General features: G+C 39.2%; 1 protein-coding gene across 5 annotated transcripts in view; it reads right to left on the reverse strand.

The window, feature by feature from the left end:
- STS (steroid sulfatase) overlaps positions 1-17,888 on the reverse strand; it is a 187,368-nt gene that overhangs the window by 68,009 nt on the left and 101,471 nt on the right. For all 5 annotated transcript variants that reach the window (XM_075915380.1, XM_075915349.1, XM_075915356.1 and 2 more), the window contains one exon: positions 9,435-9,572. In XM_075915380.1, the coding sequence (XP_075771495.1) occupies positions 9,435-9,572 (138 nt within the window). The remainder of the gene's footprint in view (positions 1-9,434; positions 9,573-17,888) is intronic.

Raw genomic sequence — 17,888 nt, forward strand, 5'->3', positions numbered from 1 at the left:
TGTTTTCTGCTCCAATTTCAAGGTGCATTTCTTTGATGTTTCCTTCTCATAATCACATAGCAACGAGACAACAAAGAACAAGTGACAGACTTCTAGTCATATTGCTTAATGCATTGATAGCAGGTTCTTAGATACTAAGGTGGTAAGTGCCGTGTAAGAAAATATAGAAAAGAATAGACATCCTTGCTGCATCACAGCTGAGCTATTTTCTCACTTGTCTCTGCACAGACACAATCATGATTTTGATTCCAGGAAACACATGAACTGTTTAAGACCTATGGAGACTGACAATAGACCACTGAGCCAGAGCAAAGGGCTGCTACAACAGGATAACTAGCAGAGTTTGTTACATACATCTAGATCTTACTCATCTTTATTGGAGCTGTGTCCAGTAACAACAGAAGCATTGCCAGCTCTCATAATATAATCACAAACCTTATCATATTTGATATTTTCTCAAAACTCCAGCTGCTTCAATCGAAAAGCTACATGAGGATTTTAGCTTTCCTTTGAAAAATATAGGTTTGTAGCCCTAATGATTGCAAAAAAAAAGCTTGAATATGAGAAGCACCCTAAAGGTTCAGAAACCAGAAGGCAAATGAAAAGAACCCAGATTTATTACGTATTTAAAAATGAAACTCACGGTATTTTAGGGCTTAACTCATGATTTTTGAATACGTGAGGTTGGCAGTATTTCAAAGGAAGAGGAGGAACAACCCTTGAGTCCATATGCTGGCAGATCCTAGGTAGCAATATGCATCCTCACACAGGGACATATTTTCTCTTTTAAAGTTCTTTAAAAATGTTTTAAAAAACAGAGCAGCAGCAATACAGGTTGTATTTAATGCACTGATATTTAAACGTTCCTAGTAGCTATGGCCTTCTGCCTTATGTTCCATAGCTGATATTCCACTTTCCCTCGGGAAAAAAACAGTAGGTGCACAAAAGTACAGAAACAATTCTCTGTTACAGAGAGAACCTACATTTCCATTTCCATTGAAAACTTACTTTTTTTCTCCCTTGCATAAACTTCTAATTCACACTGACTTCCATTATTTAACTTTTTAAAGAATTTTGGAATAGGGTTTGTATGAAAGATAAAGTAGGAACTCTGCAATTCTATTGCACTGGCCTATTAATATTTGGCATGGTTCTCACATAATGATCAACACTGTTTAAAATCTTTCTTTCTCTCTCTCACTGGAATTTAATCAGGCTAAACTTTTCTTCCTACCCATGCACATAAGGAAGTGGCCTCCCTCAGCCTATTTATTATTTTAAATTAGAGGAGTATAAGCAGAAATGAATTACTTGTTGGCTTCCACTTCCCACAGCTCTCATGGGCTGTGGTTTACCCTCCCCAGACAACAAAACCTGCGAAGAGCAGGACCTGCAGATGCAATAAACAACCTGTCTGGCAGCCTGCCAGCAGCTTACCCTGATGAGCTGTGTGTGACCCAGAGGCTGAAGTTGTCCACCACTAACATAGACTGAGTACCAATAATGAAAAAGGGATCTAGCCAAATGAAACTAAGGTGCATCAGAACCACATAAGACCCTACAAAATGATAATGGGGGAATTCGGCTAGCTACATACAAATGGGTCAAATGGCATAGTGGGCCAACATTTAGAAAAATAATTTCATAATATGCCAGTGCCAGATCTAAACTACAAAAGCTAGGTCAACTCAACCATGTTGCTTAAGGTGAGAAAAACCCACACTTCTGAGTGATGTAGTTAAGCTGACACAACCCACTGACATAGACAACAACTAGGTTGACAGAGGAATCCTTCTGTCAACTAAGCTACCTACCACTTCCTGAGTAGGTATATTAACTATGCCATCAGGGAAACCCCTCCCATCACTGTAGTGAGTAGGTACAATGAAGCACTGCAGTGATTCTAATGATGCTTAAGTGGTTGTGTTTTGAAACAGTTAACACACCAATGGAGAAGCTATTCTCATCATAGGGCATGTCTATACCTGAGCAGAAGGTGTCATTTCCAGCTCAGGGGAACAGACCCATGCTGCTTTGATTGAGCAAGCATGCTAACAATAAGAGAGTAGCTATGTAATGGCTGACAGGCAGAACTGAACCTGGAGCTTAGTGCATGAGACTCTACAGCTTGATCTAAAAGCCAGTGGGCTCTCAGCTAAGGCTGTAGATGAAATTCATTTTCTCTCTGTCTGTATGTCTCTCTCTCTCATCTCAGTGTCATTACATGGGACAGCACATCACACAGCTACAGTGCTATGGGTGGTGGAGTGAGCTATCTATTCACCCTAAGTACCTAGAGTTCTGGATGGGATTGTATTCAGACCAGCTAGCTCATATTTTTAGCCCACTAGCTCAACCAATGTTAGTGCAAGTAGGTCTCCCTAGCAAAAGCTATGCACAGAATAGACTACCTAAGCTAACTTGACTCCAAGAGTGAAGAGTGCATTACTGGATTCAGAGTGGGCTAGCTAGCTAAGTACATAGCCCTGTGTTGGGCTTGTACTATATGCCCTGAAAGGCACACTATGATGTTTTCATTAGTGTTCTAAACACTAACTGGATAACTTGGGAAGGCACAGCTTTTGCTGTGTAAGCTTCAGTGACCACAATGTAATTATGTTAAACATCCTAGGGAAAGGCAAAGTACAAAAACTGACACAGTAATACAGAATTTAGAAGGGGAGCTGCCAATAACATGAAGAAGTTAATTAATGAGGCCCTTACAGTCAAAACTGAAGTAAGCAAAATGATTATATATGGCAATAGAAAACAATGCCTGAGAAGGTCTGCATATCTCAGAACAAAATCAGAACCAGGAAGTCCAGAAGTAAACTTCCCTGGCTAAATGGCAAGGTACAAGAAGATATTCAGATGAAACAGATTGGAACCTTAGCCCTAGGAAATCCAATAAGCAGGAGAATAATTTACAGCTGTCAATGTATAAGAGAGAAATTAGGAGAGTTGATATAGATTTTGACCAGTTCATTTCTGGTAATGAATATGAAGTAGCCTCAAAGACTGAGGAATCTGAAGTGGGGCTGGAAGAAATCAATAATTAAAAAAAAAACCCCTAATAATTCACCACATCCAGATGTACAAGTCCAAAGGAGCTGAGCTGCTAGCAAAAATACATAATCGCTCATTACATTCAGCTACTGTCCTGGATGAATAGAGGGGAGCAAATGTTCTTCCTATATTTTGACTTTCAAAAGTCTTTGCCAGGTCCTTCAGAAAAGGCACCAAAGGAAAAAGTAACCATGGGATAGCTAAAACTCTTGTATGAAGAGATATTCAAGAGACTGGGGTTGATTATTTTATGAAAGAGACATGAAGAGAAGATATGACCAAAGTATACAAAGCCACAGATGGCCTATAGAAGATCAGAGCTGTACTGTCCACTGGATGGTTTGGGACAATGTCGCCAGGCCCTGCATTTTGGGGGACCCCATGCTTGAGAGAGAGACACAAGTGCATGGTCAAGGGTTGTCTGGAGGATTAACGGGGGCCTGGTGCTCACAGTTAGAGTCGGGACCCCTGCATTCACCAATGATCTTAGAATCACAGGGTGGCCTGAGACCTCAGAAGGTCAAGTTCAACCCCCTTCTTAAAACAGGACCAATCCCAACTAAATCACCTCAGTCAAAACTTTTGTCAATCCGGGACTTAAAAACCTCAGGGGATGGAGATTCCACCATTTCCCTAGTAACCCATTCCAGTGCTTCACCCATATTCTAGTGAAATAGTTTTTCCTAATATCCAACTTAACTCTTCCACACTGCAACTTGAGACCATTGCTCTTTGTTCTGTCATCTGTCACCTTGAGAACAGCTTCTCTCCATCCTCTTTGGAACCCCCCCACCCCTTTCAGGAAGTTGAAGATTACTATCAAATGCCCCCTCACTCTTCTGTAGACTAAATAAGCTCAAATCCCTCATCCTCTCCTCAAAGTCATGTGCTCCGGCTTCCTAATAATTTTTGTTGCCCTCCGCTAGACTTTCTCTCCATTGAGTCCACATTCTTTTCGTAATGGGGGCCAGGGACAGAACTGGACGCAATACTCCAGATGAGGCCTCACTAGTGTGAGTGGAATAATCACTTTCCTAGATCTGCTGGCAATGCTCTTACTAATGCACTAGGGATGTTAAATATCGATTAATTAACTAATAGAATAATCAATGGGATTTCCATCGACTATTTGATTAGTCAATAAGGCTTAGTGTGTTCTGACTTTGAAATGTACAAGAGCCTCTGCTGGGGCTCCTGTACATTTCAAAGCAGAAGTGCTGCCACTGCACCCCTGCCCTGTCACACAGAACTGGAGGGGAACCAGCTTTTAACCCGGCTCCTTGCAGCACCCTCTCATCTTCCTCCCCTTGCTGCCTCTTTGTGATAGAGGCAGCAAGGCGGGAAAGCACCAGTCGACTAATGTGTCGACTGTCTGATAAGCGTTTCCCTATAATGCACCCTAATATGTAGTTAGCCTTGTTGGCTATAAGGGCACACTATTGACTTATCCAGCTTCTCATCCACTGTAATCCCCAGGTCCTTTTCTGCAGAACTGCTGCTTAGTCAGTCGGTCCCCAGCCTGGAGCAGTGCTTGGATTTCTTCCATCCCAATTGCAGAACTCTGCCCTTGTCCTCAATGAACCTCATCAGATTTCTTCTGGCCCAATTCTCCAATTTGTCGAGGTTACTTTGGAACCTATCCCTACCGTGCAGTGTATCTACCTCGCCCCCTAGCTTAGTGTCATTTGAAAACTTGCTGAGGGTGCAATCCATCCCCTCATCCAGGTCATTAATAAAGATGTTGAACAAAACTTGCCCCAGAACTGACCTTCGAGGCACTCCACTTGATACCAATTGCTGACCAGACATCAAGCCACTGATCACTTCTCGTTGAGTCCAACGATCTAGACAGCTTTCTATCCACCTTAGAGTCTATTTATCCAATCTATAGCTGAATGGGGAAATTCCAAAAAGGATGGAGAGAAGCTTCTTGTCAGTGGCCACAGACAACAGAACAAGGAACAATGCTTTCATACTTCTGGTGGGAAGCAAAAAGACCTGGGCCCAGTCTGTTCCACTCTGCCGGCTCCCAGTACTGCTTCACAGAATGGGTGGAGTGGGGGTGGGGAGGGAGCAGAGCAGTAATGAAAGAGGCGGGGAGAATGGAGCAAGGTGGGGGCTTAGGGGAAAGGGCTGAGTGGGAGAGAGCCTGAGGCAGAGGGGGACAAGCCCTGCACCTCTCTTGGGATGTCTCTGCAGTAGGGACACTGAGATCTTTTGTTTTCACAGATTTATAACAAAACAAAGAAGGGACATTCAATTAAACTGAAAGGTACCAATTAAAAAATTATATAATGAATATGTTTCCACATACAGTATAATTAATTTGTGGAATTTATTGCCACAGGATGTAGTTTAGGCTAAGAGTTTAGCAAGCTTCAGAGAGAGACTGGATATTTACATGGACAACAAGAATATCTAGAATAACAACAGTTAATGCTGTCCCTGAGGACATTGTGGGGTTTCTTGCACCTTCTTTTGAAATATCTGATATTTGCTACTGTTGGAAAGGGGTGATTAAGCTGCAAGGCCACGAGTCTAACTGCAATCCTTAAATTCACAGATTATTATGTAACAGCATTAAGCATAAAGGAGTACAGTGAAGATTTTAGTGGGATTTGTTTATCTGCTGGTAGCATCAAAGAGCTGGGTAATTACAATATCAATGCTGGGTTTTAATCTTGCATTGCATCCAGCTTTTCAGAGATCACGCTACAACCAGAACATAGACATTTAGGAAATAAAAATAGTGATGCCACTTTTTTTGCAATCTAGCTAGCTACTGCCAGCCACTCCATCTAAACAGCCCTTAACTTTTATTATTGATCCTAATCTGGCTGTGTATCAAGATAAATTACTGAGGTCAAATTGTGAAGATCTGTTGGGAGCTTTTGATGTCTTGCTGAAACAATTAATGTTGAACAGACTGCTACAGCTTTGATAAGAGGGTTAAAGAGGTTTGATTATTCCTCATACTTTCATACACAGAAAGGTATTCTATTGAGATTCCCTAGCAAAGACACTGCAATACTCCTCTCGAAAAGTATGCCCTTTCCTTTTAATTCCTTTTAACCAGATGTATGGAATTCCAATATATACGTGCATCTACAAAAGCAAGAGGGATAGATTTTAGTTGTTAATTTTCTAAATATATTAATATGAAGTGCTTAATAGATTAGGATTTTCAGAAGGTCAGTCATGCAAATGCAATTTGTGTGTATATGATTGTATATGCAAAGAAGGTCTTCACACATAAAAATAACTACCAGTAGTTATGTGTCAATAGTTCATTTCCATTCCTGACCTTTTGACAATCGAGCATGACATATCTTAATGTTAAAAAGAATGCCTTTTGATTTGGGGCTCTAGACTAGACTATGAAAGATAAAACATAATCCATTCTATTTTCAATCTGTTAGGGTAAATTACACTGATTGCACAGATCTTTTAAATATATTACTTTCATGATAAATGTATTTTATTACAGTGCTTATTTTCCCCTCCATAATATATTAGTGCATTTATCAGCTTACCTAAGGGGCATCTCTAAATCATTTAATAATCCATTTAAAAAAACCCAAAAGGGTCTGTTTTTTACTTCAGGCAACACTAGCTATTAGATCTGTATTGATTCAATAAACATCTGTTTCAAATTCTTCACTGTTAGATAATTATAAATATAATACTCTATGTTAAATCAAAGTTCCAAAGGAAGGTACATTTCAAAATATATTTATCTTCTTTCTCACAGGATGCATCTAGACTGGCAAGATTTTGCGCAAAAGCAGCCGCTTTTGTGCAAAATCTTACCACCTGTCTACACTGGCCGCGAGTATTTGCGCAAGAACACTGACTTTGTACTGTACAAAATCAGTGGTTCTTGCACAAATACTCCAACGCTCCTGCTCAGGGATAAGCCCTCTTGCGCAAGTATTCTTGCGCAAGAGGGCCAGTGTAGACAGCCAAGTTAATTTCTTCTGCAAGAAAGCCCAATGGCTAAAATGGCCATCGGAGCTTTCTTGCGCAAGAGAGCATCTACACTGACACTGATGCTTTTACACAAAAGCAAATCTTTTGTGCAAAGGCATATGCCAGTATAGACACCCACTTGCGCAAATACTTTTAATGGAAAAACTTTTCTGTTAAAAGTATTTGCGCAAAATCATGCCAGTCTAGACGCAGCCACAGTGTATCTCCCACTTATGTCTGACATTTTGAAGTGTTAACATTTTAGAGCTTCCAGAATACATTAGGACATGCCTACAAATACAGATGTGTAATCCTATGACGCTTTGAATATTGCAAGTGACTAAGTGTTATTAGAGCTCTAATTCAAGTTCATGATAGATTTCTCATCTGTCTCTCTCTACAGTAAACTAATAGCCATTGTATATTCTGTGACCTTACAGTACATTTGTGATTGCAGCAATTTTTGCCCTATCAGTATCTAGAATTATTTCTCACACACTTCATAAACAGATTAAAGTTATATAGCTTCTTCACAAAGTGGCTCTACTATACCTTTTTTGCTTTCTGGATCCTCTCCTTCCTCCCTCTAATTCTGCATCTATGAAATCATATTCAAAAGCAATGTGCTACCTGTTCTATAAAATAGTAATTGGCAAATTTATAGATTGATTTTTCAAGTCTGTCTCTTCACTCTCCGAAAAGGAAGGGAAAGGAAAATTAAAGAACTATTTAATTTCTCTCGTATGAGTGTGGCTATCTTAATCTGTCTATACAAAAATCAGGCATCTGTCTCTTATTCTGAGGAAGTTAAGATCATTTTCGTCATCATAGGCAGACTTTTCAGACATGATATCATGAAGACATGTATCTACCACTTCCATGTTAACAATCGGGCCCTGTTTTAGCAGCCGGTACTAATGGAAACTTCACAGGGCAGTGGAACAGTAACAGTTCTCTCACTGTCCCTCTTCTTTACCTTCTTGCCTTACAGACTATTTCCCCATCTTCTTCATTTCCAACTTATTGGTGAGTGGGACTGTGATCTCCCTCCGTCCTTCCCACCCTCCTTTTTTCTACATTTCTTCATCTTCTCATTATCCCCTTCTCCAGAATCACTATGTCCTTTATAGTCATACACATATCACAACCATTTTGTTGGAAATGAGTTACCAAACTCATCTGCATATTTTTGCATTGCTATCAGCTGATGTGAACTGAGTCAGTAAGAGACAGCAAGTCAAGAACATATGAACAGACAAAAAGAGAGAGATCATCTGGTCTGCTGGATTTTTTTCCGACTCTGATGTGCACCTTATCTTGGTAAAACCATTATTTTCCTCTCCTGCGGTGTGACCGCATGAACAGCAGGTCTGATCACAACAAGGTAAACTTACTAATAAACTCAAGCCTCTACAGAATGAGTTGAATTTGAAGTATGAATATATTGTCTCAATAGCTGTACTGTAAGAAAGCAATCAATTTTACACGCATTTGATGCCACCAATCATACCCGCCACTTGAATTCTTCTGCTTCCTTGATTTCAGTGACTCTATCCTGTCCTGGTTCTCCTCCTATCTCTTTAGTATTTTTAAGCATGTCTTTCATTGGGTCTTCCTCCTCTGCTGCTTTCCATGGAGATCCTGTTAGAGTCACTCCCTGGCCCATGTCCACCGACAGAGGGAGGCAAAGGGGGCAAAAGCCACAGGATCCAGTGAAACAAAAGGCCCTGGAGCTCCTGCAGCAGTGGCGGTGGCCTGAGCCCTGGACCCTTCACATCGCTGCTGGATGCATTCTGGGCAGCACTGAGGACTGCCAGGGTTTGTGTGAATGAGGTGCTCTCTAGGCGGTGCTGAGGGCTGCTTAGTCCCAGCCCTGTCCCTTCTGCCTGAAGCAGAAGGCCCCCTGCTTTGGCAGAAGACCCTCCCCTAGGGACTCAGTGAGGCTATTGGCCCTGCTGCAGCAGCCCCCTCCCCTTTTCTTTACACCCTTTTTTTCTGTGTAGTTTTCCTCACTCGCTTGGTTTCAACTATAGCCTACAGTCACTGATGACACACCGTTATCTCTTCACTCCTCTTTTCTACTACCAAATCATGTGTATCAGTCTGCTGCACTGACATCTCTTCCTGAGTGGCTCACTGGTCTATTTAAAAAGCATTTTCAAAAGCACCAAACACCTGCAAATGGCACTAAAGTCACTGGAGCTGCAGATACTCGCCAGTTTTAATAATTAGACCATTTAAAGGTTTAAGTGCCCAAATCTGAATTTCAGATTAAGCACATTAGAACTTTTACGTTAAGAACCCAGGTTTGAACATTTTGGGCTTGCAACATATTATAAACTATGCAGAGTCAATAAAAAATTTTGACGCATTTCTGAAAATCATTACAAGCAACTCACCTTTATAAATTCCATTATATCCTCCATGGACTTCTCCAGTGTTAGAAATTTCTTCAACATGAGCTCCCTGGTCAGATGTGAAATATACAAGAGTCTTATTATTCAGATTCCATTTCTTTAGCACATGCAGAATCTTTCCTTTAAAAAAAAAACCAGAAAGATTTAACAGTTTCTGTTCAACCTGAAAGAAATAGACATTTTTGCCCTTATTAATTTTTCAGATGTTTTCCTTTAAAAACATAATTACATGTAGCAACTGGCACCATGCAGAGCACACTAGGTGGCTGCCACGTTGTGCTTGCTGCTATCAAGACTATGGTTTGATTGCTGCTGCAGGATGTCCTGACGTACAAAATGAGAAGCTTTGTGCACATCAGAGGAAATGGTTGCTCCACAGAGAAGCAACAACACCATGGCAAAGAGTTTCAAAAAACTGATCACCACTGAAAGAGTCACAGTATGCAAAGTGCAGTTAACAATGTATTAGAGCTCTGCCACATGGAAACCTTCAGAAGAGGCATAGCTCATCTAGTGAATCTGCTCGAATAAGGCACTCTTAAAAGAGCATTAGTACACAGAAGAAATACAAGGTATGCCTCTGGAAGCTACACCGTTTCTTTATCTAACACTGCCAATCAATCACAGCTGGAAAAATGCTCTTGGGCATAGACCCTTAGTAAACTAGAGAAAAAGTTTCAAAATGTAAATGTATGTATTTAAAAGCAATTGGGCCACTTGGATATGTTGTGAGACTTCAATATACAGTACTTTGGGCCTAACTTTCATTTATACAGAGGGCTCTTTACAGCATCAAAGGGCCTTGCAAGTGGCAAAAATTACATTTAAACCAGTTTTAAGACTCCTTTACACTGCTCAAGTTTTGTAAAGAGGCTTTATAGTAAATGAGAATTAGGGCTCTATTTTTTTTAATTTGCTAAAGTACATATTTGCACTGACAGAAATGTTGGGTTATTTTCATTGGAAAGAGACCAAGGAAAAGATATAGCACAAATAACACAAATGTACCCTCCTCAACACTGAACTTTAACATAGTTTCTTCAGAAAATCCATACAGTATAAAGATAATTCAGTCTCTGAAACCATTCTTCTCATGCCTCTCTGCTTAACTTGTCAAGAAAGGTGGCAAAATGCAGAGCCATCTTGGTTTGTTCATCTATCCACTAAAAACTTCCTACTTATCTGAAGCATTCATCTACATGTTAAGTAGCACAATGTAAGAAGCCAGAAATACAGAACCCATTTCATCAGCAGTGAGGCCACTTAGCCAGTTTTCAGATTATAATGGCTTTCTGCCATTATCAACTTGTTCTGGCTTAGAAGCAGTTACCTCATCCTTTTGCTCACCAATCCCCTTGGCAAGTTGCAATTCACTAAAATCACAGTTCTGTAATGTATTGAGCACTCTTGGAAGGTGTTGAGTGCCTTCATTTCATATTGATTTTAATGACTGGGCTCTAATTAAAGAGATACAACCAGTAAAATAAGCAAGGTCTATTGTTCTGGTTTGTAAAATAGTAGAAAAGTAGCTATATAGGAACAGGAGAATTTGTTTACACAAATTTTGGAACTTGGTGGGAGTAGAAATTTCCCAACAAATCTGTGAAAAATCTGTTACAAAGGCTGACATTTTAAAGCTGGTAGTTTGCGGGGGGGATTTGGTTAACAGTTCACGTAGTTCCATCTGACAAGTTATTTTGCTTCTTGAAGCAGGTAGGCTAAGTGCCAGAGAAAGAAAGGGCCAATTTTCAATTGGTTATCCTTGCTAAACACTGGATTGTCTGCTGATAAAGTAAGAAAGTTAGGTTGGACATTGTGTGGCTACATACAACTAAAAAAAGTGACGGGCAGACAAGATGATCTACTCTAATGTACTTTTCTATTTTAAATCTACAAACTATTTCTCTTAGTATACTAGGCTTATGTAATCCTTCTAGAGCAATGGTTTTCAATTTATTTGATTAGGTCCCCCCTTTCCTTGTGTCGTCATTTCTGTCTCCCTTCCCAACTACACATATCATCATCCAGTGAAGGCAAAGCAGAGAGCTGGACACCCAGATCTGAAGGCAGCACCATGCCAGCAGCAACACACAAAAAAGGGTGTCAATGTGAAAAGTGATATTTATCAATATCACTTTTCATAGTAGACTCAATGCCCCATTGCCACGCTTCCTTCTACACAGCTGCTGCCATTCCAGGGTTGGCAGATGGAGCAGCCTCCAGGAGGGAATGGAAGGATGAGGGGTGAGGATGAGAGCCCAAGTGACGGAGCTCCAGCTCTCCACTTTATTTTGCTGCCTCTCAGATGTGCATGGTACAGCTGCATAAGCTCCAGTGATTAGGGGCTGATAGTCAGAGCTTTTAAAATAAACAGAGAGAACACATCACACACTTTCCTTGACAATAGTCCTGTGCCTTTCTTGGGAGACTTGCCCTAAAAGTTAAGACCCACAGAGTATGACATAATGTGCATGTAAAAGAAAAAAAAGTACAATTAATACCATCTAATAGATCATACTAAAAGAAATAAGTAAAAGCCCATTAAATGGAGCATAAGATCTGAACCTCCTTTTCTCATTCATGAACAATCAATATTCATTTTTCTACCTGAGCAGGAACCAAACAGCCAATATTCATCCTTTCCAAAGCACTCCATTTTTTAAAAGAATTTGTTATTGGCAAGCAATTTGTATACAATTTGACCTAGTCTGAACATGGTTACTGAGTGTAAAGGCCATGCAAATTGTATCTCTTCCAGGAAGGCAACAAATTGCATACCCAGCCTGATCCAAAGCCCTTTGATGTGAAAGAAAAGATTCCCACTGGTGTCAATGAGCTTTATGATCAGGGAATAATAAGGTAACAACAAAGTCAGCATTTGGTTGATTATTTTACAGCAGAGTTAGTAAATGATAAAATGACAAAAATTTATTTCTCACAACATGAGTTTTCAATAGTCCAAATAAAACACTTTTCTGCGGTTGGAGATTAGGTATCATAAAAATAAAATAGAACTTGCATTTCTATTTTCTCCCTGAACACTGGCATTTTTGGAATGAGCACTGTATAAATGAGGATTACGATGTATTTTACAGTAAGATCAGGCACACAAAAGGATGTATGAATGATGTAGTTGTGTTAATACAAGCCATAGATAGCTCTGGTTAGAAATTTTTTAACAGTATAACATTTTGATGAAACATGCCAGTTCAACTGAAATAATGTAGATATTGATTAAATTTTATCTTGAAAAAGTAATTTTGATCATTTTGAAAAGGCCCATTTGAAACTTTTGGATTGGAATATTTCAAAAATTTAATTTTGTTTTCCTTTTTTTATGTTTGAGAAGGCCAAAACTGAAGTGAAATGTAATCAAAATATTCTGATATCCTCTAAATATTCTTTTACTTTGTTTTTTCAATGTTTTTCTTTATTTATTTTTGTTCTGTTCCTGAATAAGGGGAAAAAATGGAAGTGTGGAATTTTCTGTAAAATAGAAAATCCAGCTCCTGTTTTACACATACAGTATCTCAACTGTATTAAAAATGGTAACTCACACAATAAAAATACATATATTGCATTGACTGTAAGGGTGTGTATATTTTATATACACTCTCTTATGTCTACTTTGGGAACAATGACTACACAGGTTTGAAACACAAATTCCATTACAATCCTACTTTTTCAATTGCTCAGTACTTTCTCCAATACATTCTTTTTAGTCTAAATTTTTCAGACTTGTTTTTTTAATTTATCTGAAACTTAAAAATGAAGCAAAATCTGAAGACTGTAAATTCAATTGTGCAGGGAAGTTTAATTTACATTCCATGTGTCAGAAGGACAACTAGCATTAGAAATCTCCCTTATCTGTTGCTGTAGGAAGGAATAGGAACTTAGTTTGGAATGGTGGCAGCAATTCAAGGAAGCAATATAATCAAGTTTGTGTGATCCTGAGCTATAAGCTAAAAATTAACCATCCTGAACCAGTAGTGAATTTGTTTCAATTGCCTCGTTTTTCAAGGCACATACATTGTCCACTGCATATGCCTGTGGTAATCTACAACTAACAAATCACAGGACTGCCAGCTGTGGAGTTCTACTTGAAAATTGTGTTTCTGGAAAAGTTAAGACTTGTATTAATCTCTGAGGATGCAGATGCTCCCAGGGCACATGTGCTTTATTACAGGGCTGTTGATTGAGCAGAGTGTGTTTCAGCAAACAGAAGCCAAGAGCATGGAACCAACTTGACACATAATTTCTGAAAGGTTGCTGAACAGCTAGCATACAAAACTGACTTTCTCTCCACACTGTCATCCCTGGAGTTTGATCAGCTCTGGCCCTAAACCTAGATCATTTCCAACTTAGCACAGTGTCACTAGATCACTCGGTACACGTGTATCATTTTTTAAATTAGAGACACATTACTGAAGACATTGAAAATGAGGTTTGACATTAGTTTAATTAATAGCATTAATGCTTTGAAATGCAGCTAAAGCTCCCTTTGAAAGGCCCATATGAAAACATCCTAGAAGAATTATCTTTATATCTAACTCCACTTTTGCGTTAAGTGACATTATAAGGTGTCACATTTGCAGGTGCTGTCTTCTAGAAAGGGTTTTTAAATGTGATGTCATCAGTTTATATGGATTGATAGAGTATAGCTGATTAGAGCTTGACCCTTTTTTCCTTTGAGATGACTTTGAGAATGTAAGATTTTATCCCTACAATCTTATCCAGGTTAACTCAGTACTAATCAAACTGAATCAGAACTTTAACATTCCATTAACATTACCCAGTGCTGCACTCCTGAATCATGCAAATCTCCCACTGCACTCAGTTCTGAATATTTTTCGAAGAGAAATCTAATTCAAGATAAGTGTATGATATACATGTATTTGTTTAATAAATCCACTCTCTATCATTTAAAATGAATAATCCAGAAGTGTTATCCATACGAGTAAAAAAGTGAATCTATTTGTTTTAAATAACACAGGGGCGAAGAGTGATTTGGGTACATGAGCTAACCCACATTCTAGATAGAGGAGACAGATCATTTTTTGGTTTACAGCTCTGTTTCAGAGCCATCTGCTGGCACTACAGTTTGTGGCTGACTAACTTCTCTAAACATCTCAACTGGGGACTCACAATCAGCCGTGGGGACCTGCCTCCAACTCTGGGGAAATGGAGAGGTCTGAACATGTGCAAGAGGTCCTGCAAAACATCCCAAATGTCTCAAGTGGGGCTGGAATCCATGACTCGTCCCTGGAAAGGTGATGGTACCAGACTGCTGTATAGATAGTGTGGAATAATTCCTGAGCCACATCACTGCCATAGTTTTTAAATAATAAAGTAATTCCAGAGCTCAATCCCACCTTGGTTCTCAGAAGGGTAATATTTTTCCTTATGAAAAATAAATATTGCAACCTCTTCATTCCAACATCTACAATCTATAAATCAATTTAGCAGAATTTAATCTTCCTGTGCCAATTCTGAAATAAGTATTATGAAAAGAATTGGTCTGATATAAACCACACTTATTACCTAATCAAATTGACACTATCTGAAGATCTGTCCCAAGTACCTAGAACAATCTGGGTGTAAAAAAACATGTGCAAGTGCAGTAACTAAGACCTAGAGATCCATGTTTTAAGTTTAGCTTTTGTAGATTTCAGATTATAACTATTCAGATTTCTGTGATAATCTCAGAGCTATCAAGTTTCCCCTTGATAAAGTATCTAAATCAGTCTGTCTCTACAATAGGGAAGAAATTATCACTTTCAGACTTAATCATTACAGCACAATACTTGTGACGTAAAGATGAAAAATAGTAAATCCACTGACAGTAAGACAAGAAGTTGAAGCACATATTGTAAACAACATGCACATTGCATACAGCTGTGTTGCACTCAGAGCTGAAACACAGCAACTGAAACATGGAGATTTTAGAAAGAGGCAAATAGATTGATAGGTAATATGCCACGACATCAATCAATAGAACCCAAAGAAGGCAAGTGATTTTGCATCAGGCAAAACATGCACATGACTTTGTAAGGTGACAATCAGGAAAAACTGAGCTAAATGCCTGTTTAGAATATATATGCACAATTCCTCTAGAAAATCAAAAGGTATGGATTGAGTAAAAATCATACCTTCATATTTTTCTATATCAGTCTTGAAAATGAAGACATGCATTTTTTTCTATATCAGTCTTGAAAATGAAGACAATGCAACAAGAAGAAGAATGTAGTGGTGTTGGGGAACCCCTATCTTGGTTCCGATTGGTTACTGTTATTATTTAATAGTTACATTATGATAGCACCTGGTACTCCCAAAACTTCCAAAAACTATTTAAACACTAAGGGCTGGATTTTCAGAGATGATGAGCCTTCACAACTCCAGATTAAATCAATGAAAGCTGCAGGTGATTCTGAAAAAATCAGTCCTTCAGAGATGATTACTAACATTTCTTTTGGAAAGGTTTGCTTGCTTGGTTCTCATCCACAGTAAGAAACATTCATAATGGTTGCTGAAGAAATGCATAGAAATAAGTTAAGTATTTGACCTATATTTCAAACAACGTGGAGACATGTTTATAATTTGATTTCAGTGGAACTCAGTGCATGAGCTGGGTCTGCACACAAACATTAAAGGATCTATAAACTCCTTGTGGTGCTTAGAAACTATGGTAACGAGAGATAGGTAGACAGATAATATCTCAATAGTAGCTATGAAGTCAATGGAGCAATGGCGATTTACACTACCCAAGGATCGGCCCCAAGTACCTAATGCAATCTAGATGATGTATAAATAATATATAAATTATGATAATACATAATTTACCTAGAACTGAATTTGGGTGTGGGACATAACCAAAACATTATTAAGTACTGTACCGCTTCTCACCCAGTGTTTTGATGGTATCTACAATTATTCAAGCAGATGGAATATTTCCAGCAGATTTTCCCACTATAAATGCAATAACTGAGACACAGTACACTCTGGCAAACTTCAGATGTTGTCTCCTCTCCCCTTTGTCTAACTCTGTTGATAATTCTCCTACTAAACCATAATGAACATTCATCACATGGTTATCTGATTACAATAATTTTTCACGTTTTGTTAATAGGTATATTAGATTCAGTTTCCTTGTACTGATCTGTATTATTATCTCTCCTGTATATCTTTGCATTACTTGATTTTTATACAAAAAAGAGTCACTTCTTATTTTGTTTAGCTTAGAAACTGTTGCATAAAGCATCTTTTATAGGGAATTTGTTACAGAATAGGGATAAAGTGTGATGATAAAGAGTGAAGGTCTACTTAGGATGTCTTGATAGATACCCCCTATTACCTCTCCAATTCTAAATTTGAAAGAGATGGTCTTTAAAATCAACACATATTTTCTTAATTGTGTTACACTGGACTTCAGTTGTGGTAAGCAAAAGCAGAACTTTGCTATCTGGATTGGGATTTGATTTTTTCCTATAAAAAATAAAACTAAAAATGTTGTGCTCAACTAAGGTATTAGTATCAATTTCCTGTGTGTTCAGATTTCTGTTGCACTGTAACTTAAAATTTAAATTGGCTTGTAGCTATTTTATAGTCTTATAACTTATAAGGATAACTTGTGTGTCAGACCCCCAAGTTAAATTTTCAGCGTTCTGTGCAGCAGATTAGACATGCATTGTTTAGCTCTATGAATAAATCACCCAAACTTTGACTTACAAGTATGCATAAGATAAGGGTAAAATGTTTTCTGTGGTTGAGATCTAAATATTTTTTTAACATATGCTTCAAATTGTAAATTTAACTGTTTGAATGATGGAGCTAGGACGTAGCTAATGAGAGTTATAGGGACCTTTATGTATGACTGCACTATAGCCAATATTAGATGGCCCAGTTTCCATAACTTCCTGGTTAGTATAGTATTGAAGAGATAACATTGTTGGAATGGGCAGAGATCAACAGTAAGGCTGCTTTAGGACATACATCAGCATTTCCCAAAGTGTGGTCTGTGGCCCAGTACCTGTCCTTAGAAAAAAAAAACCCCGTTCCTCAGAAAAATTTTCGTGCACGATTCTTGGGAGAGAGCCCAACGGGCATGCTCCCAAGCGGCAGGTCTAGATCCGGCGGGTGCTAGGACCCAGGGAGAAGGCCAGGCACCGGACACACTGATGCAGAATGCCTGGCGCCGGCTGCAGCCGGGGGAGCTGGCGCCGGCCGATAAAGCAGTCGGGACTGCGGCCAGGAGGAGGGTGGAACAACCTGTCGGACAGATAGGGCCAGCTACATGCCCCGGGGAAGGGTGCGGCCCGCGGTTTCACCCATGATCGCAGGCATGACTGGGGGAGAGGAGACAGGGCTACTCACCCGACCTCCAGGGCCCATACGAGCTGAGTCACCCAGCAGGCCTGAGGGGGGCCTTCTGGTCCCAAA

The sequence above is a fragment of the Pelodiscus sinensis genome, chromosome 1 (assembly GCF_049634645.1).
Source record: "Pelodiscus sinensis isolate JC-2024 chromosome 1, ASM4963464v1, whole genome shotgun sequence".
Taxonomy (NCBI): Eukaryota; Metazoa; Chordata; order Testudines; family Trionychidae; genus Pelodiscus; species Pelodiscus sinensis.